Source organism: Balaenoptera acutorostrata, chromosome 1 (assembly GCF_949987535.1).
Source record: "Balaenoptera acutorostrata chromosome 1, mBalAcu1.1, whole genome shotgun sequence".
NCBI classification, from domain to species: domain Eukaryota; kingdom Metazoa; phylum Chordata; class Mammalia; order Artiodactyla; family Balaenopteridae; genus Balaenoptera; species Balaenoptera acutorostrata.
In genome coordinates, this window is record NC_080064.1 from 64732016 (window position 1) to 64759498 (window position 27483).

At 34.4% G+C, this 27483-nt stretch overlaps 1 protein-coding gene across 2 annotated transcripts in view; it reads right to left on the reverse strand.

Moving 5' to 3' along the window:
• Positions 1–8211: 8211 nt before the first annotated feature.
• LRRIQ3 (leucine rich repeats and IQ motif containing 3) overlaps positions 8212–27483 on the reverse strand; it is a 198743-nt gene continuing 179471 nt past the window's right edge. Inside the window, exons 6-7 of one of the 2 annotated variants that reach the window (XM_007182950.2) lie at positions 14302–15031; positions 8212–8368 (exon numbers count right to left, since the gene is read on the reverse strand). In XM_007182950.2, the coding sequence (XP_007183012.2) occupies positions 8212–8368; positions 14302–15031 (887 nt within the window). The remainder of the gene's footprint in view (positions 8369–14301; positions 15032–27483) is intronic. The other variant, XM_028166711.1, reaches the window with a different exon arrangement.

The window sequence follows — 27483 nt, forward strand, 5'->3', positions numbered from 1 at the left end:
AAGGTATGTCCCCTGAAAAAGGGCATTCAGATGATATAGAGACAAAAACGAAAAGAACTTGACAAATGCCCAGCTACACCTTTCTTCTGATGCTAACACTTCTCATTCCCCCCAAAAGTGACTCAATTCTAACATAAATATTCTTTATTCAACAACAACAAAAAAACCCCATACATCTACTTCTATACGGGAAACAATCCAAAGTCTCGTTAGTTACTAGATCCTACTCAGAGCTCAGGATCACTGTACAATGTCCCTTCCTCTTTAGGCCTATTATAATTACATTAATATTACACATATGGACCAGGGGAAATGGAGAGGAAGAAAAAAAGATACCAATTAAACTATAAAAAATATGTTCATGACACAACAATGAAAATGATATGAGTAGAAGCTGTAATCTTTATTTCTGTATGTATTTATGAGGCCATAGTTAAAATATATGACTCCCTCCACTGTGGTAGACAGTCTTGTTTATTCCCTAAAATCCCACAAAGTGGGAGGGTTTTCTGCAAATATAAGAAGGGTGTTGAGATACAGATTTAAAAAAAAAAAAAGGTTAAATGCCCACCAAACTGAGAAAAACATTCTCTAGTCTATCAGTACTTTGCCTCATTAGCTGAAAAAACTCCACTTTCCTAAAATAAGGTAGGAAGATAGATTATTCCCCTATCACTTCTTCCTCCTGGTTCAAACTCAGGATCTGTAGCAGCATAAAAATGGGATAACTCTTTCCCAATACGTGCAAGTACTGCTATTTACACTTCATTCTCCTGAATGACTCTGTATATTCATCCACTTATGATACATGAATTACAATGAACAGTTGATCAGAGAGAGGATATGCTTGGATGTGTTGGGTGATGCTGATATTAGCCCATATTAGACTTAGTTACCACAGGGGTATGTGTGAGGCCAAAGACAAGAAGAGCTCAGCTAACAGTCATGTATCAGTGACCCAGAAAGTGGTAGAGTGTGGTGGAGGGGTTGGGTGGGAAGCAAGGAAGAGAGATTGGTGAAAAGGACACACATACACACCTAAATCTGAAATGAAAGACTCCAAAATGTTAACAGTGATTATCTATTGCACTAAAGGTTGCAGCCTTTTAAATGCTATTAATTTTATTTTATAAGTTTTATTGTATTCTCTACTTTTCAAAAATGATATTGCTTTTATAATTGAAATACAATATTTTAAGTACTATGGTGGTTCAGAAGGTGTAGAATACATCTAATTGAAAGAATCAGGCAAATTTTCATAGACCACATTGTTGAGGTATTAGGTATCTTGAGAAATGATTCTGCTAGTATTTGTGATATGGAGCATTCCAGCTGGGAGGGAGAAATACTGACATCAAAGGAGGAAAGCAGAAAATCATGGCATTTTCAAGAACCATTGGTATTCAGCATGATTGGAACATAAGTAACCAAGAATGCTAGTAGAAGATAAATACTAGAAACAAATCAGGGAATTTGGTAGCACTTCTAAAGAGAGAATTCTGGGCAGAGACTAAATATTGTTCTTTAAATTTTTTTACTGTGTATATGCCTGCACATACATGGAATCTGTGTCTGTCTATGGGCAGAAAGATAAGAAATCATCCTGATTAAGTCTAGAATTTGCACTGAAGGCAAGATTTATTCTATGAAAGAGTGCAACAGAATTCTAAGAAACTTTTAAAAATGAACTGGCTGGAAGAGTGGAGTAGGGAAACAAATTATATATGTGTGTATATATATATATATATATATATATATATATATATATATATATATATATATATATATACAAACACATAAATTTACATATATAAATGTACATTTATATATAATACACAATATATATTACTATTTCAGTTTAATTGAGAAAAACTTTCTGTGCTGATTTTAGACACAAGCAATCTGAAAATACTGACATTCAAAGGCAGTGGAGGGGACTAACATGGGTAATACTTAAATGCCAATAACCAGTAACACCAGTAACACTTACATGGCTTTCAGTAATTATTTGTAAGACAGATATGAAACAAGTATTTGTTATGAATTCTCCATTTCTCAATGTTCTTTGTTCACTTTGAATTACTTCTAGATGAGAAAACCTCAAATATTTCATATGTATATATATATATATATATATATATATATATATATATATATTTCCCCCCCCCCCCTTGTGTGCTCTAGTTTGGGTAATTTCTAATTTCTCTTGACTGTCTTCAAGTTCTTTCTGCTCTGCCTTGTATGCTATTAAACCCATCCAATAAATTCTTAATTTATTATATGGCATTTTTAACTTCTAGAAATTGACTTGGTTCTCTTTTAGAGATTTTATGTCCCCGTCAAAATTCTCCATCTTTTAACCCATTTGGTTGATTTTTCCTCTAATTTTTAAAATATTTATGAAACATTTTACATAAAGTTCTTGTTTACTGATTGCAACATCTGGGGCATCTGTGGTCATATTTTCCTATGTACTCATGTCTCTCACAGCTTTCTTAATTGTATGTAAGACACTGTTTAAAATAACTTGAGAGAATGGAGTACATTTTGTTTTCCCTTAGAGAGGGCAAGACCTTCCAGGCTGCTAAGAGCAAGGAATTGATCACTTCTATCCAATTAGGGATTGAGTAGGATGGGGGACCTATTGCAGCTTTAGTATTTTTTTGTTCTGTGGTTTGGAAGGTGAAATCAAACATATGTATATTACCAATTCCTCATTCTAGCAGGTCTTTGGAATCTAACCATGAAGGTTACACATCTCTCTCTCTTTCTTTCTCTCTCTCTCTCTCTGCTTTCAAGCACAGCCTTCCAGATTCCCGAATTACTAAAAACTCAGCAGAAGTTCCACTGGAGAAATTCAGCAAGGAGAACTAGCTCTGTATCTGAAGGTTTTAAAGATTCTAATCCATCATACCAACCCAAAAATCTTTGTAAATTTATAAATTATGAAACTATAAATTTATATATTTTAAATTAACCCAGTAAAATCTCTCTGCCTGACAAGCCCAAGTCTCAGCCTACCCATGCCCAGATTTTGGCATTTCTGCTCACCTAGGAAGGGCTCCTCCCTATTAAGAATTCAGTGCCTACACTTTTCCTTGCAACTACAGCTCTCCAATTGTCAGACAGATAGATACATACGTGCATAATACATAATACACACATACATGGAGAGAGAGGGAGAGAGAGTCTGAGAGAGAATGGTTATCCATTTTGGCTAGTTGTTATGGGGAAATATGACTTCCTATTCTACTCCTGCTGTTGATTTTGAGTTTCATAGCATTGTGTTTGGAAAAGATACTTGATATGATTTCTATCTTCTTGAATTTGTTGAGACAGGTTTTGTGGCCCAACATATGATCTGTCCTGGAGAGTTTTCTTTATATGCTGGAGAATTCTGCTGCTGTTCAAAGGAATATTCTATGTATGTCTGCTAGGTCCATCTTGTCTAAAACATTCAAATGCACAGTTTCTTTATTAATTGTCTGTCTGATGATTTTTCCATTGTTGTGAGTCAAGTATTAAAGTGCTCTGTTATTGTACTGTTGTTTATTTCTTCTTTTAGTTCTGTTAGTATTTTTTTATATATATACTTAGGTGCTTCAGTGTTAGGTGCATAAATATTTACCATCTTCTTATCTTGTTGTGAATTGACCCCTTATCATTATATAATGACCTTATTGTCTTTTGTCACCATTTTTAGCCTAAAGTGTATTTTGTCTGATATACGTATAGCTACCCCTGCTCTCTATGGTTACCATTTGCTTGCAATATCTTTTCCTATCCCTTCACTTTGAGCCTATGTGTATCCTTAAAGCTAAAGTGAGTCTCTTGTAGGCATCAGTATCACTGGATCTTATTTTTTAATCCATTCAGTTATTCTATTTATTGATTGGAGAATTTAATCCATTTACATTTAAAGTAATTGTTGATAGTTAAGGTCTTACTATTGCCATTTTGTTAACTGTTTACTGACCGTTTTGCAATTTCTCTGTTCCTATCTTCTTCTCTTGCTGTCTTCCTTTTTGATTTGATGACTTCTTGTGGTGGTATACTTTGATTTCTTTACTTTAATCTTTTGTGTGTCTACTACAGGTTTTTCCTTTGTGGTTACCATGAGGTTTACATAAAATGTGTTAAAGTTATAACATCCTATGCTAACATATTAACATGATAACAACTTAACTTTGATAGCATACAGAAACTATACTTACCCCCTTACATTTTAAGTGATTGATGTTACAAAGTACATCTTTTTATATTGTGTATCCAATAACAAATTATTGCAGTTAGTAATAAATAGTCAAAATAATAGGCAGACTAGCCAAATAATAGGAATGAAGCTTTTATCTGGGAACATTTTGAGAGTCTCTTACTATGCTTGCCCTTGAGTGATTATGTGAATGAACATATATTTGCATAATGGCTCCTTTCTCTTGCTTTTGTCCTGTCCGTCCCTTTCACCTTCCCAGCAAATGACTTTAGATAGGTCTTTTTAGCTTCTGTAATTCCAAGGCTCACTCCTGCTGGCAGATAAAAATGCAATTTTAGGAAATATTTTCTTCAAAACACAATACAAATGTATCAAAAAGACACCAGGTGAATTTAAAGAGAATAAGTCATTTCTCATGAATCCATGAAATCTCTGCTGCCTTTGTACGTAAGTATACTGCCATGAACTGAGTGCTTACTGTGATATAGTAACATCCTAAACACTTTACATACATCATCTCATTTATGAATGAAGAAACTGAAATTTCTATTGAACTTCAATAACTTCCAAAGAATTTAAGCTCAGGTCTTTCTGATTCCAAAGCCTGTGCTCTTAATCATTGCACTCTATTATAGAGCTTGGACTAGTGGAATGATTATCAGACAGAAAATATAAATTTAACCTTGGTTCTAAAAAAGATAAAGAGGAAAAGCTTGCTAAGTGACCTCTTAATTTTCTTCTAAGATGAGATGCTGCTGCTGTAATATCTGGATACTGCTTCAGGCCTATAGTGGTCACTGCTTCTGTTAAGGAAACTCTGGGAAGAAGTGAAAAGAAATCTTTTCTTCTAACAGTATCTCACTATTCAAAGAAAGTGCTCACAGTATGTCACCTCTTTGGCTCTAATCCCCTTTTCTTTCCATCACCCTCTTTTTTAGTGTAACCTGCTGCTACTTCTTCCTGTTAACCTTGACTTCAGTATAGCACTTTCCTATTTAAGCAAATTTTGTCCTGGTGTTTATATATTGGTTTCAATGATGATTTATTTTGAAATACTTCAGTATTACTAGCATGTGTAAACAAAGTTATTTTAATCTGTAAAAATACTTTAGGATAAACTTATTTGCATAAGGAATGTTGTAAGTAGTTATTTATTTGAGAAATTGGTTATGTTTAACATTTGTATTGGGTTAGAAGAATCTAGCACCCTTGCATATATAAGGTCTAAAAAATTGCAAGCCCAACTATCTATATGAAGGGTTGGGAAACTATCACCACCCATGGGCCAAATCCGACAAACCTCCTGTTTTTGTAAATAAATTTTTACTGCAACACAATCAATCACACTCATTTTTTTTCATCCTATCTATGGCTGCTTTTGTGCCACAACATGGAATTGAGTAGTTGCAACAGATACCATGTGGTCCACAAAGCTTAAAATATTTACTGTCTTGTCCTCAGTGAAAAAATTTGCCAAGGAACAAAACACGTGTTCTTGATCACACTACAAGCAGTGATTTGGGAACCCAGACTCTTTTCATCTTGTGGCTCAGCCATCTTTAACATGTGTTTTTCAAGGTGGCAAAAGAAGAGGAAAAATAATGGAGGATATTGCATGATATATACCTGGAAGGGTTGCCAATCACTTTTACCCAGATTCCATTGGTCAAAATTCAGTCCTTTGCCTCGATTAACTGAGTAAGGAGGATGGAAAATATGGGCTAATTGTGTCCTGAAGAAACAGAAAATAGGTTTGGTGAAAAGCTAGCCAGTCTCTGCCAAAGAGACCTTCTGCAAATTGAATTTTTGGGCTTCATATTTAATAAGATGTGGTGAGGTAAGAGAAAGAAGTCAAATGTATATTCTAAAATTTTAATATGGGAAACTTTAGATGGTTATGAACCTAGGGAAGTTTGGGAATATAGAAAGAGAAGTAAGATTGGAAAGGGAGGGAAATAGTAAAAAATAATAATAAATTCCATTTCAATGTATGATTTTTTAAAAGATTTTATGCCTTCAAAGTAGAGGTATCTAGCATGCATTTGGAAATATAGGAGATGATATATGAAATTTAAGATATAACCTAGAGATATAGATTTTTGATTCTTCAAAACATAAACAGCAAGCAGCAGTAAAAGTCATGAGATTGACCTGGGACCACACATAAATAGGAAAACAGAGCTATAAACAGAAAAAGCGTTGTGTGTAATGTAATATCTGCATTAGTACAAAGTAATAGAAATACAGAGATAAGTAAAATTGTCTTTGCCTTAAAGAAGCTCACAGTTGGGTGGAAATTAGCAAGGAAATTATCGATTACCTGCTGTGTGATAAAGATTATAAAAGATCTGTAGTATGGAATGGGAACATATAGAAAGGGCAACAAATAGTAAATAAATGTATTGATTGAATGAATTAATTATATTCAAATATATAATACAAAAAAATTCTACCATTCCTTGATAAAGTGTCCCTCAGCTCTTAGATAGTTGACAAATCCTCCTATAAGTACACAGAAAAGACTTCTGCATCCACTACTACATACTTACCTTTATTAAGTGCCTACTCTGTGGAATGCACTATGTTGCTTTTTGTGTTTTTCTCATTCAAGTCTCATAACAATGCTACATGACATGGACTATATTTTTAATTAAATCCCAAAAAGCATGAATGTATTATAATACATTCATAAATGAATGTATTATTTCCAAATACAGAACAGAAAAACGGGGTAACAGAGAGATTATCTAATTTGTTATGGAAATCTACATCTGTCACACTTTTACCACTTCACTGTATCCCCCTTTGTTGTTTTTGAAGAATAATTAGAAATACCAATATGACTTGCTCATTAGTTATCTGCAAATTAACAAGAAAAGGGAGAACTGATACCATGGATTTAAATAGACAGCTATTATTTTACAGAACATGAGGAAAATGCTACTAGCATTTTTTAGCAGTCCAGCATAGAAGCACAATGAACAACTGCTGTTGTAAAATATTTAATTTTTGGAAATTTACCATAGACTAATAAAATTAGAGAATTTTAAAAAGAAAAACTTGCATATATAACTGATGAGCATTAAAGAGAAATTTTGAATGGCATTAGTTACATTGTATTAAGTGAGCAATGTCATAATAAGTGAGACATTTATCTTTCTAGATTGAAAATACTATTGAAAATCGACTAAAATTTTACAAAGAATTTTTATATCTTTTTATATTCTTTATTTTTCAAATTATACACTATGAATATGTATTAAATAGACTTAAAATGAATATATACCATTTCTGAATACTTTATGATCACAATTACTCAATTACATGCATCCTTTCTGTCTCTATTTCTCCTCTCTGCCCCCCATATATGTAAAGGCAAACACATTGAAAGTAAATATACAAAAATCTTATAATCTTCTAGGAAGTTAATAAGAATGTTTAATTTCCCTTTTAAAATTTATATTTTCTGAATTTTTATAAGAACATGAGTCACCAATATAATGGTGAAACTTTTATTTTGAAAAAATAAATTGTTTTAACAAAATAAACAGGAAATATAATTAAATATATGAAAGCAGGCAAAGAAACTAATCAAAGAACACAGTGTCTTAATAAAAGTCAACAGCTGGGGCCAAAATTACTATTCTAAGGTTGCCAGAGAAACTGAGAATGGCTTACAAATTGCTGTACTCAGGATATGAAACAATACAAGCAATGCCTTTGCAGTATTTCCTGCAATAAATTAAATCACTTTACATTGTCCCTTGGATATCTGGTTATGTAAGGAACCTTTAGGTGAGCCAACTCAACCTGATTTAAGTTAAATTATGATCGAGAAGAGAAACATTTTAATCACTCTTTATATTTTTAGAAGATTTACATACAAATCCATCTTGTGACATAGAGTACTTCTTCTTTTACAGTATTATTTCAAAGTCCTTTAACTAAAAATAATGGCCATAATTCAAAATGACCATAGAATGTGATGTGGCATTGGTTCACTTTGTCATTCCATCGGGAACTTTAAGGATTAAATTCTTTTTCACAATTGCAGCTTTTGTTTTAGCATCTTGAAATCTTTCACAAGCTTTTTGAAAGGCAATCATATCATTAACAAACTTTTCTTCACAGTGTCTTTTATATATTTCTTGAGCCCTAAGAAGAAAAAAGTAAGGTAACAGAATGAGATACTTCTAAATGACTAAAACCATAACAATCAATCTAATTGTTAATGATAATTAAATGCCTTCAAAATAGATATATACAAAATGGGAAAAAGATAGAACTCCACTTATTGCTTAAAATATTATTATATCATTAAATAATATTCATCTTGGGCTAATATTTCTAAGTTTTCTATTAGCTATAACTGAGAATTTTTACAAACTCTGGCTTAGATTCCCAAAGAGGCATCTAACCAAACTATGCCATGATTTGCAGAACATTTACTTAAGCCTCATTAAATCCAAGCTCTTTCTAGGACTCTACTAGGGATTGAACTATGACCTCCACAAATTTACATGTTGAAATCCTAACCCACAGTACCTTAGAATGTGACTGTATTTGGAGAAAGGCCTTTTAGAGGTGTCCTTATGAGAAGATGAAGGAACACCAAGGATGTGTATACACAGAACAAAGGCCATGTGAGGACACAGTGAGAAGGCAGGCATCTTCAAACCAAGGAGAGAGGCCTCAGGGGAAACCAAACCTGACAACACCTTCATCTTGGACTTCTAGTCTCCAGAACTTGAGAAGACAAATTTCTGTTGCTTAGGTTACCCAGTCTGTGGTATTTTGTTATGGTAGCCCTAGCAGACTCTTACTAAGTTAGAGAAAGGTGAACCAGGTTACTCTGGCAAACCTGAGAAATGTCATGGGTCTTAGGAAAATTCATTCATTCATCCTCATTCATTCAAGAGTTATGTATTATAATGCTTGGCACTATCCCTAGATCCTGGAAACATAAAGATAAATAAGACATGATATAATTTTGAGAAGCTTATGGAAAGTAAAGAGAAATAAAAGTATATGAACATATAAATGAAATACATATATTTATTTGTATTTAAGTATACTCAGAAATGTGAACTTAGGGAGTGGAAGAGAGGCCTAAGTCTAGAAAGTCTGCAACTTATTGACTATGTGATTTTGGACAAGTTACTTAAGTTCTCTCTATCTCATTTTCTTCATCTTTAAAAAGGGAATAATTCAACTCATGGGGTTTAGTAAAGGACTAAATGAGTTAATACATTTAAAATCCTTAGAGGATTACCTAACATTTAATAATTTATTTTATTGTATGGATAACTGGCATTCATCAGGATAGGAAACTTAAGAGCAGCCAGATGTGAAGAAAGATTAGAGTTCTATTTTGGTAATACTGAGTTTAAAGAGCCTGGCTATCTATATGGAAATGCCTAGGGAGTTGAATATAAAGAAACAATGGCTTATAGGTAGGAGTACACATAGTGAAACCATTCTGCTTGGATTTGAAATCCAGATCTGCAACTTACTGATTGAGTTTTGGACAAGTTATTTAAGCTCTACGTGCATCATTTCTTCACCTTTAAGAAGGGACAATCCAACTCATAGGGTTTAGTAGGGAGTAAATGAGCTAATACATTTAAAATCCTTAGAGGAAGGCTGGTATTTAATAATTACTCAATGAAAATTAGCTACAACTCTTTTGAAATAGGAGCTCTGGAGAGTAGTCATGTCTGGTCATGCAGCAGAGTAGAAGTCACAGAAAAATAGACCTTGCACATGTAATTAATTAATGGTACTAATTCAGCCTAAGACATTTATTGAAATAGCCCTCCTACAGAAAACAATTATAAACTTGGACAAAATGTAAAAAAACAAACTATTTAAAAGAATTGAAGAGTGAAAAACATAATAATCTATTATATCAATATTTATATATACCAGAATCGAACAATTGGAAAAATGAAATTAAGAAATTCCATTTACTATACCATCAAAAAATAAATACTTTGACATAAGTTTAATAAAAAACATGCAAGGCCTATACCTGAATATGATAAAATATTGCTGAAAAAAATTAAAGAAAATTTAAATTAATGGAGAGTTATATCGTGTTCAAGGATTGGAAGACAATATTACTAAGATGTCAGTTCTCCCCAAATTAATATGCAAAGAGCCTTTTGGGTAGAAATTAACATTTAAATTTGTTTTAAATATATATGTGATTAAATTTAGATTACCATTTATTTTAAATGTATTAACTTTAGGTAATTTGAATGTTTTAAAAGCTAATTGTACATGGAAATGCAAAGGTCCTGGAATAACCAAAGCAATCGTAAGAAAGGAGAAAAAAAGAGTCTGTATTTTCCTATTGCTATAAAACAAACTACTATAAAATGTATTGGCTTACAACAACCACCATGTATTATCTCATAATTTCCATGGGTCAGAAGTCCAGGCACAGCATGGCTCAGCTGGATTTTCTGCTTGGGTTCTCACAAGACTGAAATCAAGGTGTCAGCCGGGGCCACAGTTCTCATCCAGGTCTTGAGGTCCTCTTTCCAAGATCGCTGGTTGTTGTCAGAATTCATTTCCTTCTCACTCTTTCTACATGGCTCCCTTCATTTTCAAGTCAGCCGTGTCATGTCAAGTCTTTCTCCTACTTTGACTCCCTCTGACTTTCTCTCCTGCCTCTGCATTTCAAGGCTCATGGAATATGTTGCGCCCATCTGAATAATCCAGAATAATCTTCCTATTTTAAGGTCAACCCTCAATTACATGTGCAGGGTCCCTTTGCCACGTAAGGTAGCATATCCATGAGTGTAGTATTGATGGGGACAAGGGCAGGCTTCCCGAAGATATGCCACTCTGGTATGCGAATTATTTTGAGCTAAAAACAATCCAGGCCCAAAAGAACCTTTGAACTTCCCCCTTACTGCCTAAATGAAATTAAAATATGGGGCCTGTCCCAGGAAGAAGCTGTCACCATAGTTTCTATAGTAAAGTATTAGGCATTGTAGACAGGGAGGAACCTAGCAAAGCCCATTTGATCAAAGTGCCTCATTGTCTTAGGATGGCCCAGCAAACATGTTTTTACCAAACATTACCTATTTTTGCTCTTCCTGTGAATAATCTTACTTCCCCTTGAAGCCTCAGACCCCTACCTTCTTCTCCTTAGTCCAGAGTATATGTATACCTTACCTTGCCTTGCTGACTTTGGAACACTTCATACTTATATGGATTCCCTTTGCACATGTAATAAATTTGATTTTCTCCTGTTAATCTGCCTTATGCTATTTTACTTGCCAGCCAAAGGAACTAATAGGGGAAAGAGGGAAAATTTCCCCTCCCCCACCATCTCTTATCCTATTCTTAGTCCTAGGGATCAGGGCATGGTATCTTCTTGGGGGCCATAATTCTGCCTAGCACAGAGGTCTTGCATTACCCACTTCCAGGCTTACTAAGAGCAAAAAACAAAGGGATTATTAGCTCTTAACAGGAAAATGGGAACCTAATCCTGAGACAGTAGAAAAGAAAATGAGGATAAATATAGGATATGTAGAATTTTATAGATAGGGAATTGGAAAATTGAACAAATTCAAGCTTGAAAGCCTAAAATTCCTTTGGGGCAGAGTGACTTGTTGAGAAGGAAAGGTCAGAGGTGGTATGTGCATAGGAAGCTCTATAGTTGATGAGGTTTAAAATCACTTTTGTAGGCAATGGGAGAAAGAACAAGCACCTGAGGGAGCAGCTGAAGTTGGAGGCCATAGCATTGACATCAGCATAAATCTACAAGTCACTGATGCCTTCTAGCCATTTTTACCTGAATACAAAAAATGAAGATAGATAATTGGATTGTTCCAAGGTAGGGGCTGAGGCAGTTAGCACGGTGGAGGCAATGAAAGGAAAAGACATCAGAGACACTGGGTGAAATGGAAAAAAGAATGATCGAATTAAAGAACCCTGGAAGCTACACTAGAAAGTCTATAAGAAAGGTTATTTGAGGGATGAGTGTCACAATATATTTGAAGAATACATGTGGTGAAAGTAAAGGAAAAAAAGAGTTGAAAAGATAAAGATTTTAGCCATAAGTAAATATATGAGTTTAAAATTTAAGAGGTGGTGCCGTTCCAAGTGATGAGGTGGCATTTATATATCTATGGAAATGAGTTTAAAGGGTGTTGGGATCCAAAAATGTTTAGGTTAGGTTAGGCAATTGGGAGGGTTGTTCTTATGAATTTGGAAGTTAACAGTGATAATGGCAGAAGCTGGAAAAACAAAAGCTTTGTATATCAGGATATAAAGACCACAGGGAATGAAGAGGGTAGTCAAGAAGGTCAACTGATGACAAAAATAAGGACAAGAAGAAGATGATGTAATTGGATAACTGCCTTAGGTGCCAGATCTTCCAAGCTAAATGATACTCTACTTCAAAATGGACACGATGCTGTTTTGCCCTGAGCAGTGTCATCACTTTTTTAGAGTAGGGACAAGAATATTTGGGGAAACTTATGACCAGCTTTTACCTGATATAGAAATTCTTTCATTTTAAAGTCTCTTTTTAGTTCATTCTTAAACACTCCTATGGGTATTTTATCAATGTCCTAAACTAGAGCTTTATAGTTCCCCTTTCTTCATTCATTTTTCCTCATTCCAGAGCAGGATCAGGAAGCTATATTCTCAGTAATGACTTCACTAGTTATTGAGATTCACCAGAATGCTTTTAGGTGAAGTGTTTGATACGTTAATGAAGAACCAATCGGCAGAAAAAGAACTGAGAAACTTCTGAAGTCTCTAGACAGATTTTACTTTTTTGAGTCACAGCTCTTTTCTGCACATTGATACTCAATCTTTACTTGAAAACATTTATAATAAAACTCAGTAATGTCTTTTAGGATACATTATTGACATAACCAGAACATTGCCTTATTCCTGTGTACTCTCAAGGATAATATCTTTGCAGCAGCTTACAAGAGAAGATAATTCAGTTAATACACATTAGGAAGCTCACTTGACTCTGTATCCTCTACAGATTAATGATGGCCAGACATTCAATTTGATGTAATAAAACTAAGCTGTTTAAATTTCTTTAACATTGATTTGTGCTAGACTTACATTTTGATATACCAGACTAGCTTTCATTCTCTTTTCCAAAATATATTTTCTATTAAATTATAAAAAAATTATTTCCAAAATCTTTCCCTCTCTCTTTCTCTCTCTCTCTCTCTCTCTCTCTCTCTCACACACACACACACAAAGTACACGTTAAGGAAAATGTTTTTAAATTTTGGAGGAGAAAAATATATTTTTCATGCTTAAAAAGATATTATATAAAGTACCTCAGTAAATAGTTTTAAATTTGCTTATAGCTAGGAAAAGACAAATGCTTTCTTATTTTACACTCCTTTCTAGTACAGACTACTTTTTTTAAACAATAGCATTTAAAAATGTAAATGAAATAAGCAGTTATAATGATCTTTAAGTATTTCTAGATAAGCCTTAAACATATGTATTCACAGTTTGGCCACTTAAAATATAACCGGCATAAAACTGTGGCTGATAAGCTTCAATCTAATATCAGAAGAAAAAAAAAAAAAAAAAAAAACTGTGTGAAAGACACACAAGGGTAAAAAAGGGTAAAAAACAATTACTGGGGGTCCTGTCTGGTGTACCCTTTAGAATTATCTGTGTCTTTTCATCTCTTTGAGCTATTTTACAACTCTGCAAGCTGAGGAAGAGGAGGATGACCAAACCTCTAGAAACTTGTTGGAGAAGACAGTGACAGATCTGTATGACAACCTTACCCTTGTTTACTGTGCTTTTCCTGGTAACCTCTCATAATTGGTTCTCCATCCTCAACACCTCCTTTTGTCTTTAGCTGAAGATGGTATTTAAGGTGATGGCTTCAGCTACTTGGGGGAGTTACTCAGTTTTCCTGGGTCTCCCCCACGTGTAGATGTTATTAAACTTTTGTTTGATTTTCTCCTGTTAATCTGTCTCACATCAATTTACTTCTTAAACCAGCCAGGAGAACCTAGAAGGCAGAGGAAAATTTTTCCTCCCCAACAACGTAAAAGCTTCTATTATATCAAAACTGTACCTACCTAATTTCCTTCATTTGTTTAAGTAAATCCTTTTGATATTTTTCAGTTGCCAGTTTTTGCTGAACAATTAGGCTCTTCTCTTTTAAGACAGCCTGCTTCTTCTTCAATCTGTCAATTTTAGTCATTCCTTTGGTCAAAAGAGTGCACTCATTATTTAAGTTTTGAATTAATAAACGGTCTTTAGCCTTTTGTTTTTTTTCTTCCAGAAACAGAACTCTCCTCTCTTTAACTTTCTCAAGGTAGTTGGATCTGTCCTGCCGAAGTCGTTGTAAACCATTCTGAATGGTCTTATTATCTCTTGCAGTTAGTTTATGCGTAGCATATATTTTCTTATTTAAATTTTCTTGAATAGTTAATCTAACTCGTTCTTGGTCCACTTGTGCCATGCTTACAGCTGTTACTTTATTTTTATAGCTTGCCTGCTTCTTTTGTTCTGAGCAATATTTATCAATATCATAAAGTGCTTGGAGTTTCATACCAGTTCTTTGTGTTGTAAAAAACTCTCTTCTTACACTCTTCTCCAACAGCATGTCTTTTATTTTAATTACTGGTTTTTGATAAGTGGTAGAAAGTGGCTGGGTATACATAGGAAAAGAATCTTGTTCTTTTGCTTTCAATACTGCAGCATACCTCAATGAATCTGAAGTATGTATTGGTAGTTTGAACACTGATATCCTAAAACTGACATCCAATTCTTCATCCTCAGTTTTATCTTCAGACTCTTTCTGACCTACATCACACAGCAGACAAATATAATCCATTATACAAGTGTTAAGCACAGTTTATTTTCTGTCCCAATTGTTCTGAAAGCCACATTAATAAAATTGACAAGAACCTGTTATTTACTTTATTAAGGGGCATTTTTCCCAGCTGATATTCCTTTTCAATTTGTGATTTAATCATGATTTTGGAGAGAAAAATCACTATTGGAATATTTTAACAAAGAAATGCACTGATTCCTATATTTCCTTTATTATCTCTCACAATTATTTAACTTGCACTGACTCAGTAGCAGCATTTTACCTTATACTTATTACTTAATCATATATATAATTTTTACATATAGTTATTATCTCATATTTGCAAAGGACTTTGTAATTCATTTTACCTTATTTTTCTTAACTCTGGTGGAAACTAATAGCTGCCTTAAAAATTGTTTTTCCCTCCACTGGATACTCAAAGAAATGAAATCTCTCGGCCTCCTCTGCTATTATGTGTGGCTGTGAGACTAAGTCTTCTCTAGGACAGTGTCAGCAAAAGTTATATGTGTCATTTCTGGTCCAAGGCTATTAAGAAACAAATGTGCTTCCTCTATATTTTCTTTCTTCTTCTGACCCACTGAAAAGAGATTAGGATAAAGTGGTAGAAGATGGTAGATCTACAAGGTAGAAGGACTCTGGCTCCCTGAATCACTGCTTGAAAAAGTACTCACTGACCAGGATTATCCAACTTGGACTCTTATGGAAGCCAGAAATAAAAGGGAATTATATTTGATCAATATATGTTTCTGGGTTTATTTGTTATCAGAGCCAAGCTATCCAATATAAAAACCTGAATCACATTGTTGTTCATTATTTATTTTCTGACAAACGAGTTGATGAATTTAGGATCAGGTGGTAAAAAAAGAATGCTTATTAATCTTCAGAAAAGATGTTTCCCACGTTTGACTGATTCCCTCTCTCTATTGAAATTGAATCTCTTCTAACTCTAGTTTATGAGGGTTTCATCTTTTCTAATCTTTTAATCTTCTAATAGAAGATTCTCTTAAAGTTTTTATATGTCATAATGCCAAATCGGATGGTGGAACATTTATGGAAGTTAAGGTGGCCATGAAGAAGGGCAGAACCTGTGGGCTAGTCAGGCAGTAGGAAAGAAGTGAACAGGTAGGATTTTCACTAGAGGCCACAGGAATATTAACATTAGAAAAGGAAGCAGAGCCTACAGCAAAGTAGAAAAACAAGGCTAGCAAGTGAAAGCCAAAGTGTCCAAAAATAAGCATTAAGAGTTTGAGTCTAAAGCAAGTCACTAGAGACTCAGAGGGAAGAAAGCCAGAATTTCAAGTCTAGAGTAAATAGGGTGTGGTCTGGAACAACTACCTAGAAAAGGTACTCTTATGGGTAAATTTAATTTTATGTGTAAACATTGACATGGGAAACCTGGCCAAGAATAAAAGATCAGGGATAGAAAACACAACACTAAAATGTTCCTAAAGGTTCTGGTTTGTGTGGAGTGAGGGAGTTTTCTCATACCACCAAGCGATGCTCTGACACAAGCTGGGTGTCCTACAATTCAACTTAATTCTGACACTACCTACCTGGAGATAGGATCAGATCCCACAGGTTAAGAGCTCAGTCCTACCAGCTTGCCCGCCCCCTTCTCTCTTTGGATGCTAACCACAAGTCTGAGATAGGAGGGAAGGGGGCAGGGCACAACATTTAAAAGAATGCCACAGTACTTGAGGATAAACAAAAACTGGTTAGAACCTACTAGGCCCAAGATGACTTAAGATTCGACTTCCAGTAGATCTTGAGCCTCATTAGATGCTCACTGTAATACATCAGCACGCTAAATGACACTCCCACAGGTGCCATGACAGTTCCGAGGCTGACCATAAAAGACCAAAAAGTGGGCAGTGGCCTAATTCTTGGAAATCGCTGCCCCTTCCCCAAAATAGTTGGAATAATCCTCCCACTTGTTAGCCTATGAAATTACCCAGCCCATAAAGCTAACAACCCTATATCCTGGGGCCTCTCGCCTTCTGAGACAGCCCACACTCTGTCTATGGAGTGTATATCTCCCTGAATAATTCTGCTTTCACTCTATTTCTGCTCGCTCTTGAATACTTTCCTGTGCAAAGCCAAGGAACCTCACTTGGTGGTCTGTCCCAAGGACTTGCCCAAGACCTGGGATGTGACCATTCTCTTGCACCCCATTTCCTGCAACAAGTCCATCTTATCATGTGTGCTTCTGACCAACCAGCTATAGATTGGAGATTCCAACAACCCTCTCCTTGTTATCAAATAATTTGCTAGAGCAGCTCACAGAACTCAGACAAACATTTAATTTAGTAAATTACTGGTTTGTTATAAAAGTATATAACTCGGGAACAACCAGAGGGAAAAGATGCATAGGGCAAGGGACTGGAAAAGATGCATAGGGCAAGGGACTGGTGAGAAGCTTTCATGCTCTCTCTCTAAGCACATCACTCTCCCTGAATCTACATGTGTTCACCAGTCTGGAAGCTCTCTGCACCCAGTCCTTTTGGATTTTTATGGAGGCTTCATTACACAGGTGTGATTGATCAAATCACTGGCCGTTGACAACTGAACTCAATCTCCAGCTACTCTTCCCTCCCCAGAGGTCAGGTTTGGGATTGAAAGTTCTAACCCTCTAATCATGTGGTTGATTCCCCTGGAAACCAGCCCCCATCCTTAGATGAGTTCCAAAAGTCACCTCACTAACATAACAAAAGACGTCTTTGTTGCTCTGCTCTCATCACTTAGGAAGTGTCAGGAGCTCTATGCCACAACTGGGGACAAAGACCAAATGTATCTTTCTTGTTATAAATCACAACATCACAGTTACCAATATATATATGTTTGTCCCTTAATAGTTTAATGTAAGTAAGTCTTGCCTCCTTGGTGAAACTGGAGGCTCTTTGAAGATAGAAGCTGTACTTCATTGTGTATACTAACTATAATTATTTTTGGCCAAAAATGATTGACATTTTTCTCAGTCGTTGGTTGAACATAATCCCATTAGCACTTTTAAAAACCTCCCAGTTTCCTTCTCTGCTTCAAGATATCACTCACTGCTATACAATTCATCTTTTAAAACTAGGACTCTAATCATGTCATGCCTTCTACCCAAACAAAGGAAAACAAAACCTTCATGGTTCTTTACCCTTAAGCTTAGGATCCTATATTATAGGAAAAGAGCTCCATTTTTTTCCCCTATACATGTGTCACATCTTTCCATCTTTGGGCTTTTGCTTATGTTATTTAATGTTTTGTCCAGTATGTTGTTTTCCCTATTTACATAAGTTCAAATTCTATGCATTTTTCAAGGTCTCCTCACATGTCACTTTTCTTTATTCTTTAAATAAGAGTGGATAGTTTTTAAATTCTCATATCACTCCCTTCCTTATAGAATTTACCACACATTTCATTTATACTAAAGCTCTATGTAGTAATTCTTAGCCATAGTAGCAAGCTAGATATAATTTCCTTAGTGGTACGGACTGTACTTTTCTTTTTTTTTTCATCCTCCATTCTTAGTATTTTGCAGAGAGTAGGGTTTTCTTTTTAGAGGGGTAGTGGGCTTAACTAAATAGTAAATGCCAATAAATATATTTGTTGGATGGATGAGTAGATGAATGGAAGAGTGAATCTGTTGCTCAAGATCAATGTCCTTTGCCTAGTGGTGAAAGCCTAAAATCTGGAGACAATTTGGCTGGATTTGAATCTAGTTCTACTATTTACTAAGTGTAGGCAAGTTATTATATTCTCTGGGCTTCAGTCTGATAACTGTGGATGATAATACCCAATTTATAGGGATCTAACAGGATTAAGTGAATTAATAAAATGAAAAAAGCCTGGCAAAGTATAATATATAATTATTAGAACAGGGCCTGACAAAGAGTAAGAACGATATGTTATTGTTTTTTCATTATATTTGATATGGAAAACAAGGAGTTTATTTTATCTCTTTAATTCCATCAGTGGCATAGTGTTCAAATAGCCACATAATTTAGTAATGAGTGGGGAAAATAGAGCAAAGCATTTTGTCACACCCCTCAACATCCACTGGACAGTTAACACAGAATATACAGGAAAGCCTTCTTTGTATGTATATTTTGTTTCAAGACTTTATAATTCATTTCATTCATTATAGTAAAAACAGAAGTCAAGTGATGGAAATGTTCTCATATTTCCATAACCAAATTTATATACTTGTCGGTATATTCATGCATCTTCTTCTACCCTGATACAATGAAGGAAGCATCCCTTCTTTCAGCAGAGGCCAAATTTTTTACATGTGCTTTGGTCCCATCCCCCTTTAGCTTCACTTCTGCAATTACCTTAACTTTCTCCTTTATCATCCCCTCACTACTGGATCATTCACAGCCATGTTTAAAGTACCATAACCACCTCTACCACCACCAATGCAAGAACAACAACATTCCCTTGACCCTCATTGCCCTCTAGCTACCATTCCATTTTTCCTGTTCGATTTTAGAGTGAAAACTACTGTGAGAGTTGTCTCCCTGTACTATGTCCTTTTATTCACCTTTTATTAATTTTTCTATTTAACAATTTTTTATTTATATATGGATTTCAACTCTACTGTTCTCACCCACCTGTTGAAACTCTCCCTAACAAAAGCTTCTATGATGATAAATACAAAGGACACTTTTTTCTGTTCTAATCTTTCTTGAACTCTCAATGGCATTTAACACAGCTGATCATTTCTCCTTCTTGAAATCTTTTTTTTTTTCATATTTTCTGATTTACAGATTCTCTAAAGCTCTCCTGATATCCTGAAGATATCTCTTTTTTTTTTCCCCTATGTTGTCTAAAGCTCTCTTGATTTTTCTTCCAGCTTTCTGATTACTTCTTCTTAGTTTTGTTTTCAGACTCTGAGTTGTTGAGGACTTGATACTAGGTCCCCTTCCCATCTCTATTTTCTCTTCTGAAGTGGATCACGTTCATGGCTTTAAATATCAATCTCTATGCTGATAACTTTCAAATTTATCATTTTCACTTGGAAGTCTTATAGGTATTCTTCAAACTTGGCACATTCAAAACACATTCAATAATTAATTCCCTCTAAAATCAGCCCTTTATCTCAACAAATAACACCTAATAGCTTATTCATATTATCTATCAGTCTTGTAGAGTTTACCTCAAAAACATAGCTCAGATTAACTGATTCTGTTCCTCCATTTCCTTGCTATCACCCTAATTCAGGTTTCTATCAACTCTTACTTTGACTATTTGCAATGTCTTCTTAAGTAGTCTCTGTGTTTCCCAACACACAATTTCCCACACAGTGATGAAGCCACAATAGTCTCTCGAAATTGTGTCTTTAAAGATCTATGGCTTCCATATGCCTTCATGATAAAATTCAAATTCCTTGTCATGGCCTATAAAGCCTTGCATGCTTTTATACTTGTTTACTTACCTAATATAATCTTCCAACTACAATTTACCATTTAGTTTAATATTGATTACCTCATAAGAAAGATATTACTGATCACCAATCATAACAATACAGTTAATATTTACTGAATGGTTGCTATATGTCAAATTGTTCTGAGTCCTTCAAACAAATTATCTCATTTAGTCCTCTTACCAATCTTATGAGGTAAGTACTGTACTATTTTTATCCCCATTTTCAGATAAAGGAACTGAGGCTTAAAGAAATAGTCAATATGTTGAAGTAAGATCCTAACATCTGGCTAACATCTGGCAAAAAACAAAACAAAACAAAAAAATCCTGAGGACTCTGGAGAATGTTCAAAAGCAAGTAGTTTTTAAGAGTGTGTTTTAAAAAAATCAACATTCTTATAACAGAATCCAGAGAATTACATAACATGTGCAATGCCAACAATATAACCCAAAACACATACTATTAATGAAAATTATATCATGAAAGATAGCACTTCACATAAAATACACAACTCATGCAACCACACATGCCATTTAGGCTCCTCCTTTCTGTAGTCTCTGTGAAGTGGTACAATATTAAGTAGATTGTGCTAAATTAAGGATTTATATTATAATCCCTAGAGAAAATAAATATATAATGTGAAGAGGCTCAATGAAAAATCCAACAGATAAATTAAAATGGATTATAAAATGCATTTGAATAATCAAAAAAACAGGAAAAAAGAAACAGAGAAACAAAACCTGAAGACATATACAAACCAGAGCAGAAAACAAGTAAAATGGTCCTGATCTAATAAGATTAATGTCCTTAAAAGAAGAGATACCAGACAGCTTGCTTTCTCTACCTCTCCAAGCACACACACTAAAACAGCCACATGAGCACACAGCAAGATGTCTGGTATGTACAAGCCAGAATGAGAGGCCTCACTAAAAATGACCATGCTAGCACCCTGATCCTGGATTTCCAGCCTCCAGAACTGTGAGAAAATAAATTTCTGTTGTTTAAGCTCCCCATTCTGTAGCATTTTATTATTGAAGCCCGAGGAGACTAACACAAAAGGAGTACCCTCTCTTCTGAATTTCTAAGCACAGTTCCCCAGCTGGTGTGATGTGGCATACTAGTAAGCTGTTAATGAATAATGGAGTCCAGAGACACTGATCACCCTTGTGGAGAGTGGAGTTACTACAGCCTCTAGGCACTCCTTTGCCATAAATTTTATCTAGAGCTTTTGGAGTCAAGTGTGATCTGACACTACTCTACAGTCATGGCAATAGAAGGGGGCTCAGGAGGCTTTCTATCACTTGAAAATGTACTTGAGCAGTGAGTTACTGTGTGTGGTGTTATTTACTATTGACAAGAGACTCATGAAATAGGTGCTTAATATGGCACATAGCCCAAGGTGCGGCTGATCTGGGGTAGTGGCTCTCAAATCCAGACTACAGTCATCCCTCCGTATCCACAGTGGGTTGATGCTCATGTCCCTTACGTAAAATGGCATAGTATTTGCATATAATCTACGCACATCCTCCTGCATAATCTATAGATTACTTAAAATACCTAACACAAGGTAAATGCTATGTAAATAGTTGCCTGTAAGTAGCAAATTCAAGTTTTGTTTTTTCAAACTTTCTGGAAATATTTTTCTGAATATCTTAGATCGAGTTGGTTAAATCTGTGGATGTGGAACTGTCAGATATGGAGGGCTGACTATACACATATATCAGATACTTCACTCCATTTTTGGTTGATAAACACTTTAATGACATACTTCCTAGAAGCAGAATGGCTTTTCTTCTGTAAATTAGAGTTTCATCATAATTTTGAAATATTGGATGATATAAAAATTCAATTAGATTTGAAGTCCATTCACATTTTCACACACGTACAATCAAGGTTATACTTGTCAATGAAAGAAATGGGAAAATAAATTATTGTACAGAATCTTTCAACTATTGGAAATGTCTGAATGATTGTAAAAAGTTTTATATTTTTATCAGTTATTCAGCCTAAATTACTTGTTATTGGAGACTATGAAGACTTAAAAATGATTATCATTAAAACTTGGTATATTAAATACCTATTGCTACTTAACAAATTATTCTAAAACATAAAGCTTTAAAACAATAAACATTTGTTATTTCAGTTTCTTTGGGTTAAAAATGCAAGAGTAGCCTAGCTGGGTGGCTGAGGCTCAGCGTTTCCCAATGATATTAAAATTAAGATGTCAGCCAGGGTTGCAGGCATCCAAAGGCTTGACTGGAGTTGGAGGATTCCATTCCAAGTCTGCTCATTCACATGACTACTGACAAAGGTCTAAGTTTCTTACTGGCTGTTGGCTGAAGGCCTCAGTTCCTTGCTGTGGGTCTTTCAAAATAACTACTTGGTATACATATGTGTTCTTCTGACATGGCAGCTGACTTTCCCCCGATCAAGTGACCTAATAGAGAGAGCCCAGAGCAGGACAAAATATCTTCTGTGATGAGTCTTGTGAGTCACATATCATCTCTTTTGCCATATTCTATTCATTATATTTAAGTCCCTAAGTCCACCCCACAAGCGGAGGAGAATTAGGCTCCACTTTTTGAAGGGAAGAGTATCAGTGGATTTGTGGACATATTTTAAAAATCACTGCATCTTGTGTAAATATTTTATGTTCATGGAATTCAAGCTCAAGTCCAATAATGAGATGGTTTTAAAGACATTATTTATAAGTTTTATATAAACTCAAAATTTGATATCTAATATTTTATATTCTATTTTTATTACTGTAATTAGATAATATAAACAATACATTTTCTGCTAATTACAAACTCTCTCTCATTTTAACCTAGCACACTTCACAAATATTATTGTTATTGATTTGTGCCATAACTGGAAGCACTGTCTTATAGCAGTGGGACAAAATCCACTCAGATAGTTCGTAAAGAATTCTGCTTGTGCTATAGCTGCCCATTTTAGCTCTTTCAGTAAGTTTTAGTTTTCAAAGGATAGGGGATATGTTATATATATCTTTATATCCTCTACTACAGTTAGCATAGTGTTCTGCATTTTTGGTATACAATTTAAAAAATTCAACTATTTATTAAATATAAATATTTATACACAAAACTAGAATTTAAAAAATACATGTGAAATGACTTTTAAATGTATTAATTTTTCTCAGAGACAGTTTGTGTTTTATAAGGAAGTCAAGAGTTCCACTACAAGATTTAAGTATAGCAGAGGGATGACCAATTTGAATTATCTGATATGTACTTTCCTCATCACGTTAACTTATTCTTTCTTTTCCCTTTTTCCCTTCTACTGACACCTTTTATCCGCTGAACAGCATTTTTGCTTCACCTATGTATTACCTGACAATGGCATCAAGGTTCTTTATTAGATCCAGCTGACAGCATTAAGAGCCAAAACAGTGACTATAATAATCTAGGAGGTTGCAAAGTGAACTTTCCATACAAGCAAGTATAAGGTCTACATGTATAACAGCTTTGTATTGGTGACATTTTCCCGGCTTCTTTTATATTATTACAAGACAAAAATAATAATCACAAAAGTCACTTATATATAAGTTCAAATCTGTGAGGCAGATTGGTGATCTGAGCAGCTTCTATATAACCTGGAGTGACTTGATATCCAGTAAAAACTTGTCAGTAACAATAGGCCCCAAAGTGGCATTCTTTTTTGGGAATTAGGGAATTGACAATAAATATAATCCAAATGAAAAGGCCTGAAGGTCACCTATCTAATATATATAAGGCAAGCAATACTATAAGGGGCATCACCTTTGAATATGAAGGGCATTGACATAAAATATTGCAAACAAACTGTCAAAATACAGTTCAAATAGAAAAGGAAAAACATGATATGAGGTAGTTTTGGTACTGCATCTCTGACCCAAACTTACCATAGGAAAATACCTAGAGATAGATTGTTGCATATTTCCTAAACATTGCTTGACACTGTTATGGAATTAATCCTTTACCTAAACTGCTGAGTCACATAAGAAAATAATTTATATAATTCTATTTAACACTCTTCCTTTGTATAGCAATTTTTTTTTTAATTTTCAGAAAAAAAATTATAACTGGCTACTTGAATTATAGGCTTAAAAATGACAATTACTTGGCCATTGATTTAAAGAACTGTCATAAGACTGAAGAAAATAAGGTATTAACATAGTTTCTAGTTGCACATTTAATCTGAAAGACAAGAGCGGGGTATCAGAATCATGACTGGGTACACACATAGATGTTCTCAGAAACCCCTGGTTGAATTTTTAAATGACAAGAAGCTCTTTAACACTCACCATGAAATTAGTTATTATTTATGCTTCCTCCATATAAAAAGAGATGTTTAACAAATAGTAACTATTAAGAAAATAACATGAAAATCTGAAACCCAAGCAAAATTCATGCTAGTTTTTTTTTTTTTTTTAATGTTGCTAAAAAAAGTAGAAAGGAATCTGTCCATTAAGCAATCCTTTAATAAAATTATGGAGTCATGTTTGGATGTCATGCCTGCCAATGATTTCTGTTCCAAAATATGTTGTAAAATGGCCTGAAGACCTTCACACTTAGAGAAACTCCATTGCAAGGAAGTCTTTTATATCTAATACATCATCCCACTTTAAAAAATAAAAATCAAGAAACACTCAGGGTCCAAATATACTCAGAAGCTTTTCTGTTTCGTTGTTTTCTCCTTCTTTTTGCAATTCCTTAAGCAGAGGGCTAAAAGAAATGCACACACACACAAAATGATGAAATGTTTAATACTGTTTTGGTAGATAATAGAGGGCATAAAATAGGTCTCTGTCTTAGTGTCTTAAAATGTCTTAGTACTTATTTTAAAAGTACATAGTTAGTTTATCATGTTGCTTTTTAGCATTCCTTTCTTTCAACCTGAAGAACTCCCTTTAGCCATTTTCTTGTAAGGCAGGTCTAGGGGTAATAAACTCCCACAATTTTTTCTCTAATATCAGGAACAAAGTAAGGATGTCATTCTGTCCAAAATAGTATTGGAAGTCCTAGCCAGAGTAATTAGAGAAGAAAAAGAAATAAAAAGCATCTAAAATCAGAAAGGGAGAAGTGAAATTTTCCCTGTTTGCAGAAGACATGATTCTGTATCTAGAAAACTCTGAAGACCCCTCCCCCCCCCCACACACAAATGATTAGAACTGAGTAATCCAGTAAAGTTACAGGATACAAAATCAACATACACAAATCAGTTTCATTTCTATACACTAATGGCAAACTCTGTAAAAAAAGAAATTAATAAATCAGTCCTATTTATAATAGCATTAAAACAATGAAATACTAAGAAATAAATTTAACAAAGCAGGTGAGAAATCTCTACACTGAAAACATTAAGACACTGATGAAAGAAAATGAAGACACAAATACACAGAAAGATATCTCATATTCAAGGACCAGCAGAATATTGTTAAAATGTCCATACTACACAAAGCAATCTACAAATTCAGTTCAATCCCTATCAAAATCCTAATGGCATTGTTTACTGAAATAGGAAAAGAACAATGCTACAATTGATATGAAACCACAAAAGACCACAAATTGCCAAATCAACCTTGAGAAAGAACATAGCTAGAAGCATCACACTCCGTGATTTCAAAATATATTACAAAGCTACAGTAATAAAAACACTAGCACACTGGCAGAAAGACTTTTAATGAATGGAGAATAGAATAGAGCCCAGAAATAAATCCATGCATATACAGTCAAATGATCTTTAACAAAGGTGCCAAGGATATACTAGGGAGAAAGGATAGTCTCTTAAATAAACCATGTTGGGAAAACTGGATCTCTACATGCAAAAGAATAAAATTGAAACCTTATCTCATATTAAACACAAAAAATCACTCAAAATAGACTAAAGACTTAAATATAAGACGTGAAACACTAAAACTCCTAGAAGAAAATATAGGGGAAATGTCATGACATCAGTCTTGACAATGATTTAATGGATATGACACCAAAAGCACAGGCAACAAAAGCAAAAATAGAAAAATGAGATTACATCAAACTAAAAAGCTTCTGCACAACAAAGCAAACAATCAACAGAGTAAAAAGGCAACCTATGGAATGGGAAAAAATATTTGGAAATCATATGTCTGATACAGGTTTAATCTCCAAAATAAATAAGAAACTCCTACAACTCAATAGTAAAAAAAATTAATATTCCAATTTTTAAAATGGACTAAAGACATGAATAGATAATTCTCCAAAGAAGATATACCAAATGGCCAACAGACATATTAAAAAATGTTTGGAGGGGGAGGGATAAATTGGGAAATTGGGATTGACATATACACACTACTATATATAAAATAGATAACTAATAAGTACCTACTGTATAGCACAGGGAACTCTTCACAATACTCTGTAATGACCTATATAGGAAAATAATCTAAAAAAGAGTGGATATATGTATAACTGATTCACTTTGCTGTACAGCAGAAACTAACACTACATTGTAAATCGACTATACTCCAATAAAAATAAAAAAAAAAAAAGAAGCACGTAGGGGGTGGTGAAAAGCCAAAAAAAAAGGTTCGATGTCACTAGTCATCAGGAAAACGTAAGTCAAAACCACAATGAGATATCACCTCATACCTGTCAGGGTCAAAAAACCAAAAGACAAGTGTTGCTAAGGATGTGAAGAAATTGGAACCCTTGCACACTGTTGGTGGCAATGCAGCCACTATGGAAAACAGTATGGAGGTTCCTAAAAAATTCAGAATAGAACTACCTCATATGATCTAGCAATCCCATTTCTGGGTATTTGTCAGAAAGAACTGAAATCAGGATCTTGAAGAAATATTAGCACTCCTATTTCATTGCAGCATTATTCCCAATAACCAAAATGTGGAAACAAATGTCTGTAACAGATGAATGGATAAAGAAAATGTGACATATACAGAGAATAAACTATAAAATATACTCAGCCTTAAAAAAAAAGAAATTCTGCAATATGGGACAACATAAATGAGCCTTG